At 36.0% G+C, this 16574-nt stretch overlaps 1 protein-coding gene across 3 annotated transcripts in view; it reads right to left on the bottom strand.

The window, feature by feature from the left end:
- LOC134793518 (netrin receptor UNC5C-like) overlaps positions 1–16574 on the bottom strand; it is a 148329-nt gene that overhangs the window by 11096 nt on the left and 120659 nt on the right. For 2 of the 3 annotated variants that reach the window (XM_063765102.1, XM_063765101.1), the window contains exons 5-8: positions 12215–12293; positions 7129–7302; positions 6637–6687; positions 2510–2662 (exon numbers count right to left, since the gene is read on the bottom strand). In XM_063765102.1, the coding sequence (XP_063621172.1) occupies positions 2510–2662; positions 6637–6687; positions 7129–7302; positions 12215–12293 (457 nt within the window). The remainder of the gene's footprint in view (positions 1–2509; positions 2663–6636; positions 6688–7128; positions 7303–12214; positions 12294–16574) is intronic. The other variant, XM_063765104.1, reaches the window with a different exon arrangement.

The following is a 16574-nucleotide window of genomic DNA, read 5'->3' as shown; positions in this document are numbered from 1 at the left end:
GCAATTCCCTGAGCGATGATCCCAATAAATAATAATCAATCTAAAACAAGAGATAACCAAAGCCAATTTATAAGCAAATATGTCAGAGATTGCAGATTTATTTAGCGTGAAACCGAACGTGGTACGAGAAAGAAATTGTTGAGCAAACCAAACAACTGGCAAAGCTGCCTGGGGCTATTTATCAAATGCTCGATAAACAGACATAGGAAATTGAAATCGAGTCAACGGGGACCACGAAAATGATTTATTGCTATTATAAACAAAATAAGGATTGATCATTTTCCATTTGGGTATTGGATCGCGATTGCCGGGGGAACTGCAGCTTTCGCAATTATGGTAATGCCTTTAAATGTGTTTTAATCTTTTCCTCGATTATTGGTTGACAGAAAATAAAATCAAAGTCATTATTTTTATGTCTAATTTTATGAATGTTTTGGTTTTGCTTCTTTACTTGTGTTTTGGACATATTAACTGTTAACAAAAATAGCATTACCTATTGGGATTTAGGATGTCAAAATATAAAGTAATACACCGATATTAGGGCTGTGAATATACCGAAAAAAAGATTTGTCTAAGCATTATAAACATAATCACAAAATATTTTAATCGAAGGGCACGGCAACTAAACATTCCAGAATAACCACCGAAGCGCTCACAGAAAATTTGGAAAGGAATAACTAAGCCATTACGCTATAGAACAACCTTTTAAGACTCGAAATTGTAAGTCAACATTCCGTAAGGCCACCATAAAATTTTAGTCCCTCGTCTATATATAGTCGATATGATACGACCCAGATGGTCATGGCTACCCGATTTTAGTATCTCTCGAATCTTTTAACGCGGCCAATTTACTCTGGTCCGTTCTTCTCTTTATACCTGAGGCTAAGAATATAAGATCGTTTGAATCGGAAGAAGGGTGGGCAGGTCATCTTACACTGGTAGGTTACAGGTAGAACCGATAGCCTGTTATAAAGCGAGCAGTCCGTGTAACATTTCATAGTTATGATCTCGCGCGGAAAAGGAAGTATATTTTTAGTTGCATGGCATCTGGTTGTTGGAACTCTGGTGCATTTCATAGAAATGGCTTAATTAAGATGCCCCTTGTGGAATAGTTTCGTAATGTCCTAGCATCCGAAATCGTAAAAGTTGTAATTCTTAACACCATATATTATGTCATTTTTTTTGTCTTAATGCGATGATAAAATATTTTGGCAGTTGACTCCGCCATTATTTATAAATGTTTTGTATATATATCTGTGACATAAAAATGTCCAGCTTTTTAATTATTTAGGTGTTGGTATTTTTATATGATTTTGTGGTTGATTTATATTTATTTTCTTCGAGATAATAAATTACTGTATACTTTTTAATATTACGCCCTTTTAAGATGTCATCCTTTATCGTTATAATTTAAATTACTTTTCTTATGGCTTTCTTCCTTTTAATGTGACAGGTGTGTTGAATGTTTACATTATATATGCTTTTACGAACAGTGTAGGTATTTTATGATTTTATTACGGTGTAACAGTGTATGTAGGTGGTGTAGGTATATCTTATCGTAAGGTTTAACAGTCTTGTATAATTGTTTCACTTAGGTATGTTTTATCGCAAAATTACAATTATATTCACACAAATTATACTAATAAAGTTCTAGGTTATTGACTCTTTTATCTTCATACTCTTTTGGACTCGCTTAAAACAATATTGTTAGTCGAAAAAAGAAAAGGTTCATAATTCGACAGTCTGTCTGCAATTCGTGTTGCACGCCAACTACTGCGACTAGTTAGATATCTAGCGATCCGACTGTTCTGTTCTTGTATTACCGCACTACTCTTTAACATCGCACTACTCCTTTATAATATACTCCTGTAATTATACCAGTAGTCACAAACTTCTGCACGCTGCGATTGCGCGCTTGAACGAGGAATGTCCCCGACGCATGCGTGGCGGCAGCAATTCGGACAGTGCACACCGCACACGTACCCTACTTACTCAAACAAACGAGATACAGTAGGTACTCGACCCGAAGATGAACTTACTCCATCCAGGGCCCCATATTAGTGTGTTTTGGACACTCATATGATTTGACATTTGATTTGGATATTAGTCCAAAACATTAGTGGGTGTTGGACCGTTGGGAGTTGGATTCAACCCTTCGAGCAAAACCGGGAAGAAAGACGGCATTCGTACTATTTCCCCTCTGCCGAAGCATACATAGGTACAACTGTACCTATGGTGATGCGTGTAGTGACTCATTCGTACACAAAAAGAGATCGAGGTTTGCAAGATTTGTCTTTGACTTGTGTCATTTTCTATGTATTTGTATCGTCATTACAGTTTGGACTTTGTATGTAGTGAGTGAAAAGTGCGACTATATGCTCGTTTCCCCCCGCATAAATGGCAGAATGATTTGTACGGTAAGATCGATATCTTATTGGGCTCCTACCTACCGACATGTCGGAAGCCGGCGTTGCTCGAAAATTCAACCTTATAAACTTCTACTACTTACTCTCATGCACTCCGCAGTAGTCTCCCACGCAGTCAGCGTGCTGCACGTGCGCGCTGTTCAAACAAGGCGTGTCCCCGACGCACGCTCGGCGGCGCGTCTGCTGGCAGTCCGTGCCACACACCGACCACTCCGACCAAGGGCCCCAGCGACCCGCTGTGGGAAATATTAAAATTAGCTATCTACTATATTGGTGACTTGTTTCCTATACAAAACTACTACACTATACTATACCTAACTATATACTATACTATACTATAACTATACTATATCTTGTTTGTTATTTTATATTTTTATATTTACCGGTGAAGGAAGACATCGTGAGGGAACCGGACTAACCCCAATAATTTTACCCTTCTTTCCCGTCTGGGTGCCTAGCCAAGGTGACAATCGCTTGCGCTACCAGCCAAAGCAAAGCCTTTGTGGGGGCTCCACGAGCAAAAGAGAAAACAAATAAATAACCAGCTCTCTATATCTCTGGTACACAGTTAATTTGTCACCAAAACAGTTTGACAACCGCTGCGCTACGATAACGAAACGCTTTGTGTCTCTCTATCACTCTTCCATATTAGTGCGATAGTGACAGTTGCATTTCGTTCGCTATAGAGCGTAAACAATTGGCATGTTGGTTACGGACTTTTGGCTGGAAATTCAGATGACAGTTGCTCTAGTAAAAAACTATTGCTTAGGTATGTCAATTCTTGGGATGAGGTTCCTAAAATGAGCCATGCATGGCAAAATGCCGGGACGCGAGAAGAGGTATTATCGCTATTTGATTAGTTAACAGTTCGTTATTTCTATTTTACTTTTTAATTTGTTTAACGTGTCACTCTTAAAGAGCGGGAAATCGTTAAATCAATTATCTTTTATACAGTCGACTATTCACCAATTGTCACAAACCTATCAACCATAAACAATCGCCTACGTTTTATCGTCCGAACAGACGAACACATTTAAAGGCAAATCTTGTAGATTTCATCTCAAAACAGTAAGCTTTACAAATACAAACGGTTCCATTTTTTCCATTTTCATTCTTACAACAATAGAAATAAGATTCAGTATTGATCCGCCAGCATTGCAGCAATTACCGCATCGTTTGCCGTTATTAATAGGATATCTAATAATTCAGAGCGTATACCCACGGCCAATCGACTCTATAAATTGAAATTAAAATACATCAGCCCGCCGTAACTGCCCTTACATACGAGTCGGGCATAAATCACTTGTATTTTTTTTTTCAAAAGAAATAATAGCGCTGGTGCTTATACTGGGTTAGTGTTTGGTCTAAAAATTTTAGAGATTAGCGCCAATCGGTTCTCGTGGGTGGCGTGAGGATGACCAAACCACGACTGGAACAAGAGTTTGACATAGACGACGACCATCAATTAGGTATAAATTAGGTACATGTTATGTTTATGTATTATTGATCCTACGAGTTGCAACTCACGTGCATCAAAAAACTATACTCTGAAGAATATATTACCCTAATCCATAATCGAGTGTTTAGAATTCCTACGCCCATCGTAAAAACCACATTCGCGAGGCGTTTTCCTAACTTCCTGCATCGGTATATTTACAATTCACTAGTAAAGGCATGCAACATATCTGAAAAGTCTCCTCTTGAAGCAAAATTCATAATTAAGAACTGGTTGAAAGATCTTAACTTTATTCGAACTGAGATGCTGTTGAAGGTCATCACCTAATCCCTCACATGATAACCATCTCTGTAGCCTTACGCCTTACACACACTCGCACACACACACACGCACACACACACACATATATACACGCACCATATTTTCATTCCTTTTTTCTTTCTTTGAATTTCATAATTTCCTTAATTATTAGTTTATTAGATTAGTTTCTTCTTAACCTTTTGCTTACAAATTGAAAACCCGTCTGCCACGTCACAGGCATAGCCTAGTGTGGGGCCACAGGATATATATTTATATTGTCAACAAGGTTATTTCAAATAAATATTATTCTTATTCTTATTCTTAAGCATGAGGTTAGGTATGACTGTGTTGATTACTTGTACCCAAATAGGTTAGCTTAAATGCTTTCATATCTTTTTTGTTTCTCTATTTATGTTTTTTAAATCTTGGTAAAAATTAAAATATTGTTCACAGTATGTGAATCAAAGGATGTAGCTATTTCTTTCTTTATATTAAAGAAAGTGTTATTATTAGCTCAGGTCTTGGGACAAAATGTACGTTTTCTAAATAGGTACCTACTGTTGAGCTGTTCTCGTTGACGGATGTAACTATTTCGTTACTTAAAAAAACTTTTACATTTTTACCTCTTCCATGACTTCATTGAACTTAAAACTACACGACATAAAAAACATCTAAATGTCAGACCGGACGTATATGTCGAAAGTAATCACTAACCTCAAAAATAGCTCCCTAAAATACCTGGCATTATTTATACCACTATTACCACTAACCGCTAAGTCTCATGACTTCCTCCCGCCAATTATTCACTCCCTGCGTGTGTGGGTGGAACCATACGCATATTAAACTACAACAGTGTGTAACATTTCTTATTAATTAATGCGCACACACATAAATCAGTCGAGGTTCGTTAGAGGAACAACGCGAAGGACTTTCACATTTTGTAAAACGTATTTTTTACTTTAACAACTTTTTATGGCTCGAAGTAAGTTAATAAATTGTATGTAATTGCGTCCCACTGACGGGTCCATACGAATTTTAAGAAAGCATTTTGTAGGAAGTCGTTTTGGAGACGTTCACGAGATAAAACGGGTAAATTATGTAATATCGCTTCATATGCTTTCAGAGAGGAAATTTAAAACAATGTGGCAGATGTGCGAGGATAAAAACGTATGAAAAATTGTAATGGTACCTTAATATCTGCAAATCGCATCTGGGCCGCCTCATATATGAGAGTACGTTACAAATTTACTCGTATATAATCCAGTATATTATCTTTTAGGAAGCCCGTATTTGCATATCTCTCACAAGTGTTTTTGACACGAATTACTTGCAGGTAACAATAATACTGATATTGGGTTTCATCTCAAGAAAATAAAAGTCGATAATAATATAGGTACATACTCCACAATAGTTTTGCGTCGGTCACTTTCTTCAGTGTCTTATGCACATAATTTAATGCAATTTATTAAAAAAATCTGTACTATTTAAAAAGCATCAAAATTCGCATGGGAAAAGTTTCCTCATATAATCAATTTTATAAAAGTAAAACGTTGCATGGAAAACTCCTTTCCTTAACAAGAACAACTCTCATCCATATGAGTAGGTAAATAAAATTCTTTAATAAAAATCCAGCTCATCATAATTATTCAACTCTTTGAAGTGAAGTGCATTAATAAAATGGTTAGACTGAAACGGTTACAGTGAAGACCGCCAAAGAGGAACAGACATGTGTAACCAATTAACTGAACAATAATCCTGAGTTGGAGTTTAACATCTCTTGATTGGATTTTATTGTCTACCCGGTTGTTCTATTTTATTAGTTCGTTACACAAGGTTGAGTTTATTTATAAACAAAAGAATCCGGATATTACTAAGTCTCCTTTATTAATTAATCATGTTTATTTCAGTTTGATCAGTAGAAAGTAAAAAGAACATGATAAGTTATTCATTTATTAATCGAATCATATAAAGGGGTCTTTCAATTGATTGGATCCTTACAACTCGTGTTCGACATTTCCGTTACACATTTAACCAACTCAAATAATAAAAGCATGAATAATCAAACGAGCGAACTATGACTCATAAGACTCCATATTGCCAACATCCTCAAAACATCATGTCAATCTACACTACCGCATGCGACTTGTCAGAAACGCGGTAAAATTCGTCGCCCTCATATAACTGCTATGAAGTACTAAGCCTTTGATGTGACCGGACTGAGTACTCGACTTTATGTGTTGTAGAAATAAAAGGTTTTAGATCCAAGATATGACTAAAATGGTCGTTATGATTCGTAATGAAAGGATTTAGGCACGCGCCCTTTGTTTTATTGTTCGATGCGTCTATGTTTAACTGGTGTTTTAATTTAAGCGGGGCTATAAAAGTGGAAAGTTAAACTGTCAGGGTCATGGCACGCACGTTTTTGAACTCTAGTTTATCGACTTAGGTACTTACCGATCAATAATTGTTGTGAGTTATCATACGCTTGCAGATCCATATATCCATCTTCATTGGCAGCATTAAACACATTAAATTTGGTAATTGTAGCATTTCAGGTGATTTAACAACTTTAGTCGTCTAAGTGTGGTTGGAGTTTAATTTACCTTGAGCTTGAGCTTACCTGGGACTAACGTAAACCTGCTTTAATTAAGTTTACGGTAGTAGTGGAAGCCTGTCACTCAAGCCGAATTTAAAGCAACTTTGACAGTAACTAAATGAATGAGTTAAATTTAATACTTATTTAAGGTTTGTATTGGTACAAGCTAGTAAAAACGTCATACATTAAGTCATATCAGACACTATTGGGTCATTATAAAACTATAAGTTAAAATATTGTAATCTTCTTTAGGTTTTGAGTTAAAGATCCATTAACTTGTTGCAGCATTAATACTTAATCCTCATTTTCTAGATATCGACTAGAGACACATATTGGCGTAGTCTACTTACCGCTTGGACATGATACGCAGTCCGGCGTCCTCTGCACTGCTTGTCCTTGGCATGGCGCGCCCCCATTCAGGGGGTGTGGTTCCGTGCAACTGCGGGTTCGGCGCTGGCCGCCGGCGGCGCGCCCGTTGCAGCGGCACTGGGTCCAGGGGCCCCAGGGACTCCAACCACCGTTCACTGTAGAAAAAAGCTTTGGTTAGATCTCATTAAAACAACACTGTTACCATTTTTTTGTCCACGTATCGTATGTAGCGGGAAGAAAGATCTGTGCCCACCGAAGAATTTTTTTAAGACAATCGCGACGGTCTATTTAGTAAAAGGTTACAATGTGTTCCTTTTAAGAACAACCGTATCCCCAAGGTTTGAACGTTTTAGTATTGAATCGTTGCAGAACACATTCATAATAAGTAACTAATGTTTTTTTTAATCCATCATCACAATTTGCTTGGGTCTCGCCTAGATGTGTTAATAGATGGATGGATGGATGATAAGCAACTATGCATGCCAGATGTGGTGTTCTGCTATGCTCATATTAATTAAGTGAAAATTGCGAACCTACATTATAATCATCTAGGAAGTTACGTTTCTCAATATAAAATTAAATCTGTTCGACAGATTCTTTCTTAAAACAAACCCAGTCGTGAAAATAACCGTTATACTTCCAAATTTAAATAACAAATGAAATAAGCGATTATATTTTTTTTCTGTTAAGGATAATAATTCCCAGCGAAATATATCATCACAATGAACTCCTTTTTTTTGCTCTACAACCATTAATCAGTCGCGGAAGCTTTTTCTATCTGATCTCCATCAATGCGAGGCGAAACCTTTTAATGGGCGATTTCCCTCCAAAAAATCCAAAGCGATTCTAATACGAAAAACTAGCCATTCTCGGGTATCTCATTCCGCAAATCGGTTGCATGCTGGTTGGGGCACGCGAGTTTGCGTGTCGTAGGCTAACTGACCGCGACAGCCTTCCTAGAACCTCATTTCGAGAATAGGTGATGTTGACCACCGCGGCTGTTCGCTAATTGGGAGGGTCACTTCAGTAAATAGTTTGTCTTTGTTGGATAATCAGGTTAAAATATATAAAGTACAACTGTTATTACTAACAAAATAAATGTTTATCAGGTGTCCGATGAAGTGCAAAGGCATAATAAATACATCGGAGACTATGTCAGGATCAAACTTCCCGGCCCAGTAATACAAGTAAAGTATAAGCTATGGTTTTATGATAACGGCACTGATACTAGTTTTAATTTGTTTATAATTTTATTTATAATAAAGCTTCAAAAATAAAGTGTTGTTCAGCTAGGTATCAAAATTAAATTATTCTATAGATTTTTTTAATAACATTTTTTATTCGTATCTTTCTATCATAAAAATATATATACAGTGGTACTACTAAACTAAATTAATAACTAGCTTAAATCTAAAATAGGCCCTTGAGGCATTGTACCAAGGATGCTGGCGGCATTTCCTCGCTGTATCGCAATGCTGATACGTTGTGAGAGGTAGCCGCCAGCTCTTCGGTCACCAGTTACGTCAACCAGACGCTTCGCGATTTCTGCGAACAACTTATGCGCGCTGGGACCCCATGGACCTAGAGTTTCAACTCCAAATGGTACAAAATGGTACTCTCTACCGAGGCTCTTATATTCTATAGATTAGATTGTGAATACAAATAAATAGGCATACTATTTGCAAATACGAAAATAAAAAAGGATGTAACTGCTTTAGATACTACTTACTGGTTAAAGTACGTATTTTAAAAAGAACGGTTCAAGAATGCATCAAAATAATATCTCCATATTTTCGCCCATGCTCTCACTTAATATGCGACACTCTTTGTTACTCCCACTAAGTGCTTCACGCCATTATTCTTGAAGCGACAAATGCATCACTAAACTCACTATAATGAAGCGTCATTACGCTCATTCGTTTAACGGTATTCGTCGCCATATGTTACCTAAATTGTCCCGAATACAAGTTCCACGGCAACCCTTTTTTGCAATGTTGGTAATGGAGGTACAAGAATGTGGTTCAAATTTGAAATGCAAAAATATTGACAATTGAAGCTTGTTTTTTTTACTACTGATTCTCCATCCTTCACCAATAGCAAGTTAAATTGCTAGTTGCGAAAATTATATTCTATTGTATTTTATTACTAAATAAAGGTAATTTTATAATTTATTGCTTTAGTATTACATATTAGGAATATTTTGTAAACAATGAAAAAATTAAGATACTTAATATTTGTAAAGTAATGAACTCCTGCTGTTAACATATGGGTTATTTATTTCCCCTAAACTTAGTTTAATGGCGTATCAGTAAAATTCCCTAATTTGCTTTGGTTAGCATTTTATCGAAACAGCTTTCATCCAAATTGTTTCAGACCACCCGTGGTTAATCATTCTGGCGTTGGATTCCCAATAAAAATTGATTGCCCTTAGAGAATTCGGCGCCGTTATTAACTTATTAAAGTACTGTTAATATTAATCTGCTGTCTACAAGTTTAAATTAAGTTAGGAAAGGCTAGTAATTATGGGCGGTTGTTTTGAGTTATGACTTATGAACATGTGAATTGAAATTAGTGGGAATAGCAGCTTCTCAATGTACATACAACTCCAAAACTAATTCGTTAGAAAATTCCTCGTCATGATATATCTGTCTAAGTTTAGGGTCCACAAAAACACCATACATACATTGCCCAAGCACAGATCATACAATACTAGTACAGATACCCAATCCCATACTAAAAAACCGGACAAGTGCGAGTCGGACTCGACCACCGAGGGTTCCGTACTTTTTAGTATTTGTTGTTATAGCGGCAACAGAAATACATTATCTGTGAAAATTTCAACTGTCGTGTGACGGACGGACGGACAGCGGAGTCTTAGTAATAGGGTCCCGTTTTACCCTTTGGGTACGGAACCCTAAAAAGCGCACCGTCCTAAGTAGCACTTAGTACTTAAGTACTTGTAAGCATTTTTTTAGTTACCCAAGACGGCTCTATTGAGCTATCACTTATAATACTCACATAAAAGAAGATGCAAGCTTTGACAATAACAATTTTCATCATGTTAATAAAGTAACGGTACCGAATTAGAAATTTCCTCGCGTCATTAAAGTTTTTAAGTTATCACTTGAACACAAAGAAGCATCTTCGGAGGAATGCTATCTTGGAGATAGAAGATAATTCCTACAATAGCGTGACACCGCTAACACGCATGGCCACTATTAAATAATAGTGTGAAGTAAGTATTGTTCAGCACGCCCACCAGTAATAAAAGGTAATATGTAAGGCAATAGCGGTGGAATTGGTTTTTGGGAATTCCTTCCAGGTTTAAATGAGAAAAAACAATACATGTAGTTTTTTTTGGTAATGGTTTAAAGAGTTTCTATGTTCTATTGGTTATGAAGAGGGTTACCTAATACCTACTGTCGAATTCATACATAAATGGATTTTAGTACCCAGCTAATAGTGTTAGTAATAAGCAAATAAGGGTAAGTGTTATCATAATAATTTGGGCAAATAAATTATAAAGAGTTGAGGCTACACGAATGCATATACCGGGTGTGGCCTGTAACACGAGCAAATAATTAAAACATAGATTGTACTCCTTAAACAGTGACACGACACGTAGGAACAAATAGTAGAATTGTATTAGGACATACAAAGTTGCGGATTCCATACCGAGGGAAATAACAATCCTCAGGGCATCGGCACACATACACAATAGGTACCTACCTATGTTACGCGACAATGTGTATTGCCCAATTCACACGTTAGTACAGACGTAACAAAGGGAGCTCTGTCCCTCTAATAAACGTAATTGTTCCCGAATAGCGGGAATAACTATTCCAATTAGTATCTTAAATATATGTATGTTTCGAAGTTATACGTAAGTTTGCACGGAGAAATTGAGGTTCAGTTTATAGTCCACCGGATTCCGAAGGATGCCTAAGCTAGGACGAAACCGCAATAGGATTTAGAAGCTGAAGTGCTATTGATCATGGTCGAGTAATGGTGAAACTAGCTAAATTCCTAATACATATTAATTCGTGAAGGTATCGTTCGTACAATAAGTTTGTAAACTCTTAGTCTACACATCTTAGTCAACGAAACAATTTGGGAAATATGTACATATATTATTTCTTCATTTAATGAAAATAAAACATGAAATACGCTGCGACGCTGATACACTAATTATGAGGCATAATAAAGAAATTGCTTTATTTCTGTACTTGCATCTTGCATGTTAGTCTTGATGGTGCGATGGGACGTTACAACGTTGCACGATATATCTGTTATTACCACACAAAACAGCACACGACCAATAATTTTAGCCTTAATGATATAAAACAAGGATTCGGACGTGTAAAGTCAGAGGTGCTGATTGCAATCAGTTAGGCAGGCGCCATATTTCCGAGATGGCGTGGGCGCGTCCCTAATGACTCTCCCATGCGCCAGCGCAAGCATCAGTGCAATAATTGTACGGCGCATGCCCTTTTGATCTCGCTGAAGTAAAGATAGTTATTACGTACAAGGAGGGTGAAATGAGCGTTAAACTCCATCGGAAATGGTTGTCTGATGAATTATGTGAGGTGTAGAACGTGTTCGATGTCTTGTTAGGTAAAGCGTATTAAATCGTTGGAAAATTAGCGGGCAATTTTGTTATTAATCCTTTGATATGTCGGTGGATACGAATTGAATTTTGTTTTATGTTTTGCTGATCCTTTGCAGGGTTCAATTTAATCTGTAGGAAGGAGTAAACATTAAAACATCCTATGAGTTTGTAACCCTATTACTAAGAATTTCCCTTAACACACATTTTATCAGAATATGTACTTCTCATCTAACGGTTAATAAGAAAACACCCAACGCTATTCAATTCTTCACTAATATATTAACGCCTATTATCAAAACAAAGACGTCATATTATATTGCCAACAACTGTTATTCTTGTGGCCACTTACACTCATTCACATGTGCTACTATTTCGACGTCTGAATTTAATGAATGGGGCACTGAAGTGTCACCATGTGGGCTTAGTTTGAGTGTCAAGGGAAGTAAAAAAAATCTTACCGTAGACGGTTAGGAGTGCTGGTTCCGAAATTCTTTTTCCCGCGATATTTTCGGCCACGCAGCTGTAGTTCGCCATGTCCTGTTGACAATAAAGCTAATTTAGTAAGCTTATTAAAATATGCATGGATGTAAATAGGAACTAACATGTATTCAAATAAATATTCAGTGAAAAATTGAAACAGAGAACAATGCGCATAAAATTACAAGGAACAAATGTTGAAACAGAAATTCAGTGCGCAAAATCCTTTTAGCAGAAACTGACAAAACCTGTGTTAAAATTACAAAGGACAAGCATTCCAGCATGCTGAACCTTATATTTGGCTAACGAATCATTATGGTGAAATTAACCTTTTCGAATTAAGTATAGAGTTCAAATTACACAGCAACACAAAATCCACAGATGAGGTTTAGTAAGTAAGCGGTGTACTTATTAATTAAGAAGAGCACTTCCGACACCTTTGCGTACTCATATAACGTTACGTACAATGCGACATCGCCTGCAATTTATCCATGTCTGCACGCGTTTGCTAATTAGCAAGCCGGTTCAACGGAAACCGGAGATGGAATGAATTATTTGCGGTGCTGTCGTTCGTGGGTGGTTCTGGTTAGTGTTTAGGCGGATATTTTGGATATGAAACGACATTTATGTTTAGAGATGATGCGCTACGAGTATTAGCATTTGGAAGCTTTTTGTTTATTTTATATTTGTAACTATTAGGGGTAAAATTGCCTTCACTTACTGTAAAATCTCAAAGCAAAGCTATTGGACCTTTACTACCTTTAGGCACGCTAGTAAAACTGTTATTTACGACCACCGTGTTCAAACAAGTAATTCTTGGAAGACTATTAAGTTAAATATCACAATTATCACTTAAACTTTTACTACACATGTAACGACTAGGTAGGTACAGTCAGCTGCAAAGATAGTTGAACCGGTGACCTCTCTGCAAATAAATTCTATGTAGGGGGGTCAGTTATTTTTGCAGATAACTGTACAGTTGTACACTTATTATTAACTTCTAAATGTTCTTGCTGAAAACTGCAAGCTGCTCTTCATATAAGTAGTCATGTAATAATAAATATTAACTGAAAGTGAACGTTGCGAAAGTTATATTTAGCCACGTGTAATTTCTACACAATAATTCTTTGTGGAAATTATGGTATAAATCTGTCATATGAATTTATGGCAACAGTTAACATAATTCAGAGCATTAAACACGTTTATCGTTTTCATGCAAAGTAATTGGCAGTCAATCTTCATTGGTCGTATTTGCAAGCGTCACTCTTCATTTGGTCTTTATTTTAAAGTCTAATTCCTTTGCAATAACAATGATTTTTTTATGAAAATAATACTTCATTGAGCTCTTTCGTTAGGTTAGTTAATATAACATCATTAAAAGTGTCTTATTGAGAAATTTGCATTTAATAATCATATTTAACACCTGCTTAGCAAGAAAAGCGTTTTAAATAACAACAAAATTTAAAAAATCAGCAATTATTCATGAACAGCTTGTAAAATTTATCATCGTCGAGTATTTATTGCAACTGACAATCATCTTCACTCGCAATGGACTCTGCTATCAATCCCAACCGGGGCAACATTAACCAACTCCGACTTAGCGTTAACAATCGTCACCAGCTCGCACTTTATTTGTTTACCCTCTGTTTATTTCATGTTTATTTCAAAGTGAGTCCAACTAATTAGTCGAGCGGCACGGACATTTATTAATTGCAACACAAGTCTCCGTCTGCCGTTTTGTTGCGTTCCTCTGCGCGGTGTTGTCTTTCAAAGCCCTGATGAAAGTGGTGGGATATTTTATTCATGCTGCAGCTAAGCTATGTGATTACGTTGCAACACTGCGGCATTATCTCGTTAGTGAATTGCTTTGCTGAATTATAAAGCCGTAAAGCATGTAGTGAGATAATTTGTTGATGATTGTTGTAGTTGAACCTATGCTTGGTTTAAGGAATTTACGCTAATCAAGATAAATTCACGGAATAATACCATAACACAATGTTGTTACGATACAAAATAAAATTTTGTCAGGACTTTCTACCGTAACAACAATTATTGCTGACTGAAATAGCACCTGTCCTGTCTAATGAGCCCTCAATTTCGTACGTTTTATCCTCGAAGAGTTCATTGGTCTACCTCTATTCTATTACAATATGGAAGTAAGACGAAATTACCTTAAGAAGTGGATACAACTGAATCAAACACCAGGAAGGGTTGAAATTTAACGTAAGTACAATATTTATAATCAAATAAATACATATATTTATCGCGACACTTTACAAGACATGACTGTAATAATCATTTTGCACTCCTCAATATAAGATACAATCTCAGAATCAAACAATTGATTAAAGACAGAGTGAAATAAATTTACCTAATGTAAGCTAAGTTTTAGCGTGTTAAAATTAATGACAAGGAACAATGTTTTTGGAGACGAAAGCAACACGTTTGTTATCTTGATTGTTGCTACTAAAAGCAAGATTTTAATATACATGTTGCTATCAACTATAACTTTGTGCTAAACAAGTAAAAATAAGTTCAATCAGGGCCTTGGTTCACCCAATACCTTTTACCATAAAACACTAATGCATACAACTGAAAATAGTACATGTAGGGTCGTATAAAAATGCACGACTAAACATTAACGCATGGCATCTAAATAGTAAACATATTGTAGCTCCAACCATCAAGGGGCAAGTCACATGCTTCGCCACAGGAAACTTGTCACGTGTCAATATTAAAATAAATACAACTTTATTAATTACACGCGAAGGTTCAATTTTAAAAGTGTAGCATTTTCATGACCTAAATAAAACACGTGTAAGTTATACGACTTTTATATTTGCGGTTTTAATAAGCTGTAACGATAATTATTTATAGGCTATAAACGTTTTAATGACTATAAAGTTTTTTTTAAAGAGCGGTATGACGAAAGTTTGATATTTGCTTTTTCTGCTACTTAATGCGTAATGGTAAAAACGTGTAAACGGTTATTTTGTATGATAAAATTGATAAAGAGAACGCGAACCTCATTTTGCACTTATTCATAAACTTTTTTATGAAAATAAACCCTGGCGCATAAACCATTAGACGCTGACTCTTCATTCTTCTTCATTTAAAATATACTGTAGGTACATCAAATAACAAAGTAATAGAAGTAAAATATTAAGTTGGCTTAGAAACTACTAACCGTTTATTATTATAGGTCTAACGGAAGCGAACTTAATAATACCGAGTAAGTTAAAACAGGAATATATAAACATTACATTCTATGAACCAAATCTGCCCGACATAGTACCAAAACAACACAGAATTGCGTCATCTCAATTTGAATCGAACCTACATTACTGTAACAAAACTTTAAGAGAGTATGATCTCATATATGACCAATGCTGCCAAAGAGGTAGGTCTAAACAAACTAGGAATTTTTGCTGTGGGCAAAAAATATGAACAACAGGAATATTTCAACGATATGGATCAGATGTGTCAGTGTCAAAAGATCTAATTAATCCATATCGTCTCTAGATCTATTAATTGACGTATCTTAAAGTTCGAATCGGGCCGCCAGTCTTAATAGTAAAATCAGCATTTAATGAGAGGTGTAGGTATAAAATTCTTATTGCTTACGACAAATTAGTACTACATTTTTATAACAGGAAATTGATTTCGTAAAACTAATCTACTCGTAATTTCAGGTACAGGTACCTACTTTTTAAAGTTATTGACGATATGCTCCGGATATCGTCAATAACTTTAAAAAGTAGGTACTAACCTAATTGGTGTTGGATAAGGCTAATTGAGCTCTATATAAGAATTTATTACACGTTTAACTAATTAGGCACACACAGCACAGCGATTTTACATTCGAAATAAACGATTTCTACTTTATATTCCAATAATGACCCGTATTCTGAAAATATTTCACGGAACGAGTTAACAGCACAGTTTTATTTCTACAATTTGAATTTTGCCAAACTAGTGAACAATAAAAATGGCGCGCTCGAAACTTTTGTATTCAATAAAAATGTTACTCACGGTTGTCTGTCAGCGGAATTTTATGCGGATTGTGCACGAAATGCCTGACAAGCGGAACTATTGTTATTTATCCTTACATTTATCATTTCGACCGAGTATCCTTGTATTTTACTAAAAAATATTAATAACATGGAACAATACGTAAATTATTTTCTTATAGGTTTGTACCTTTGTTACCAAGTAGTATCTATTTTTTTTTCCTTGTCTATTTGAGTGTCCCACTGCTGGGCAAAGGCCTAATATTATGTTTTAAATTAAAAAAAAACCGGCCAAGTGCGAGTCGGACTCGCATTGCAAGGATTCCGTACA

The sequence above is a fragment of the Cydia splendana genome, chromosome 9, assembly GCF_910591565.1.
Source record: "Cydia splendana chromosome 9, ilCydSple1.2, whole genome shotgun sequence".
Lineage (NCBI taxonomy): Eukaryota > Metazoa > Arthropoda > Insecta > Lepidoptera > Tortricidae > Cydia > Cydia splendana.
The sequence above is the reverse complement of the archived record's forward strand: the minus strand, read 5'-3'. Positions and strand labels throughout refer to the sequence as shown.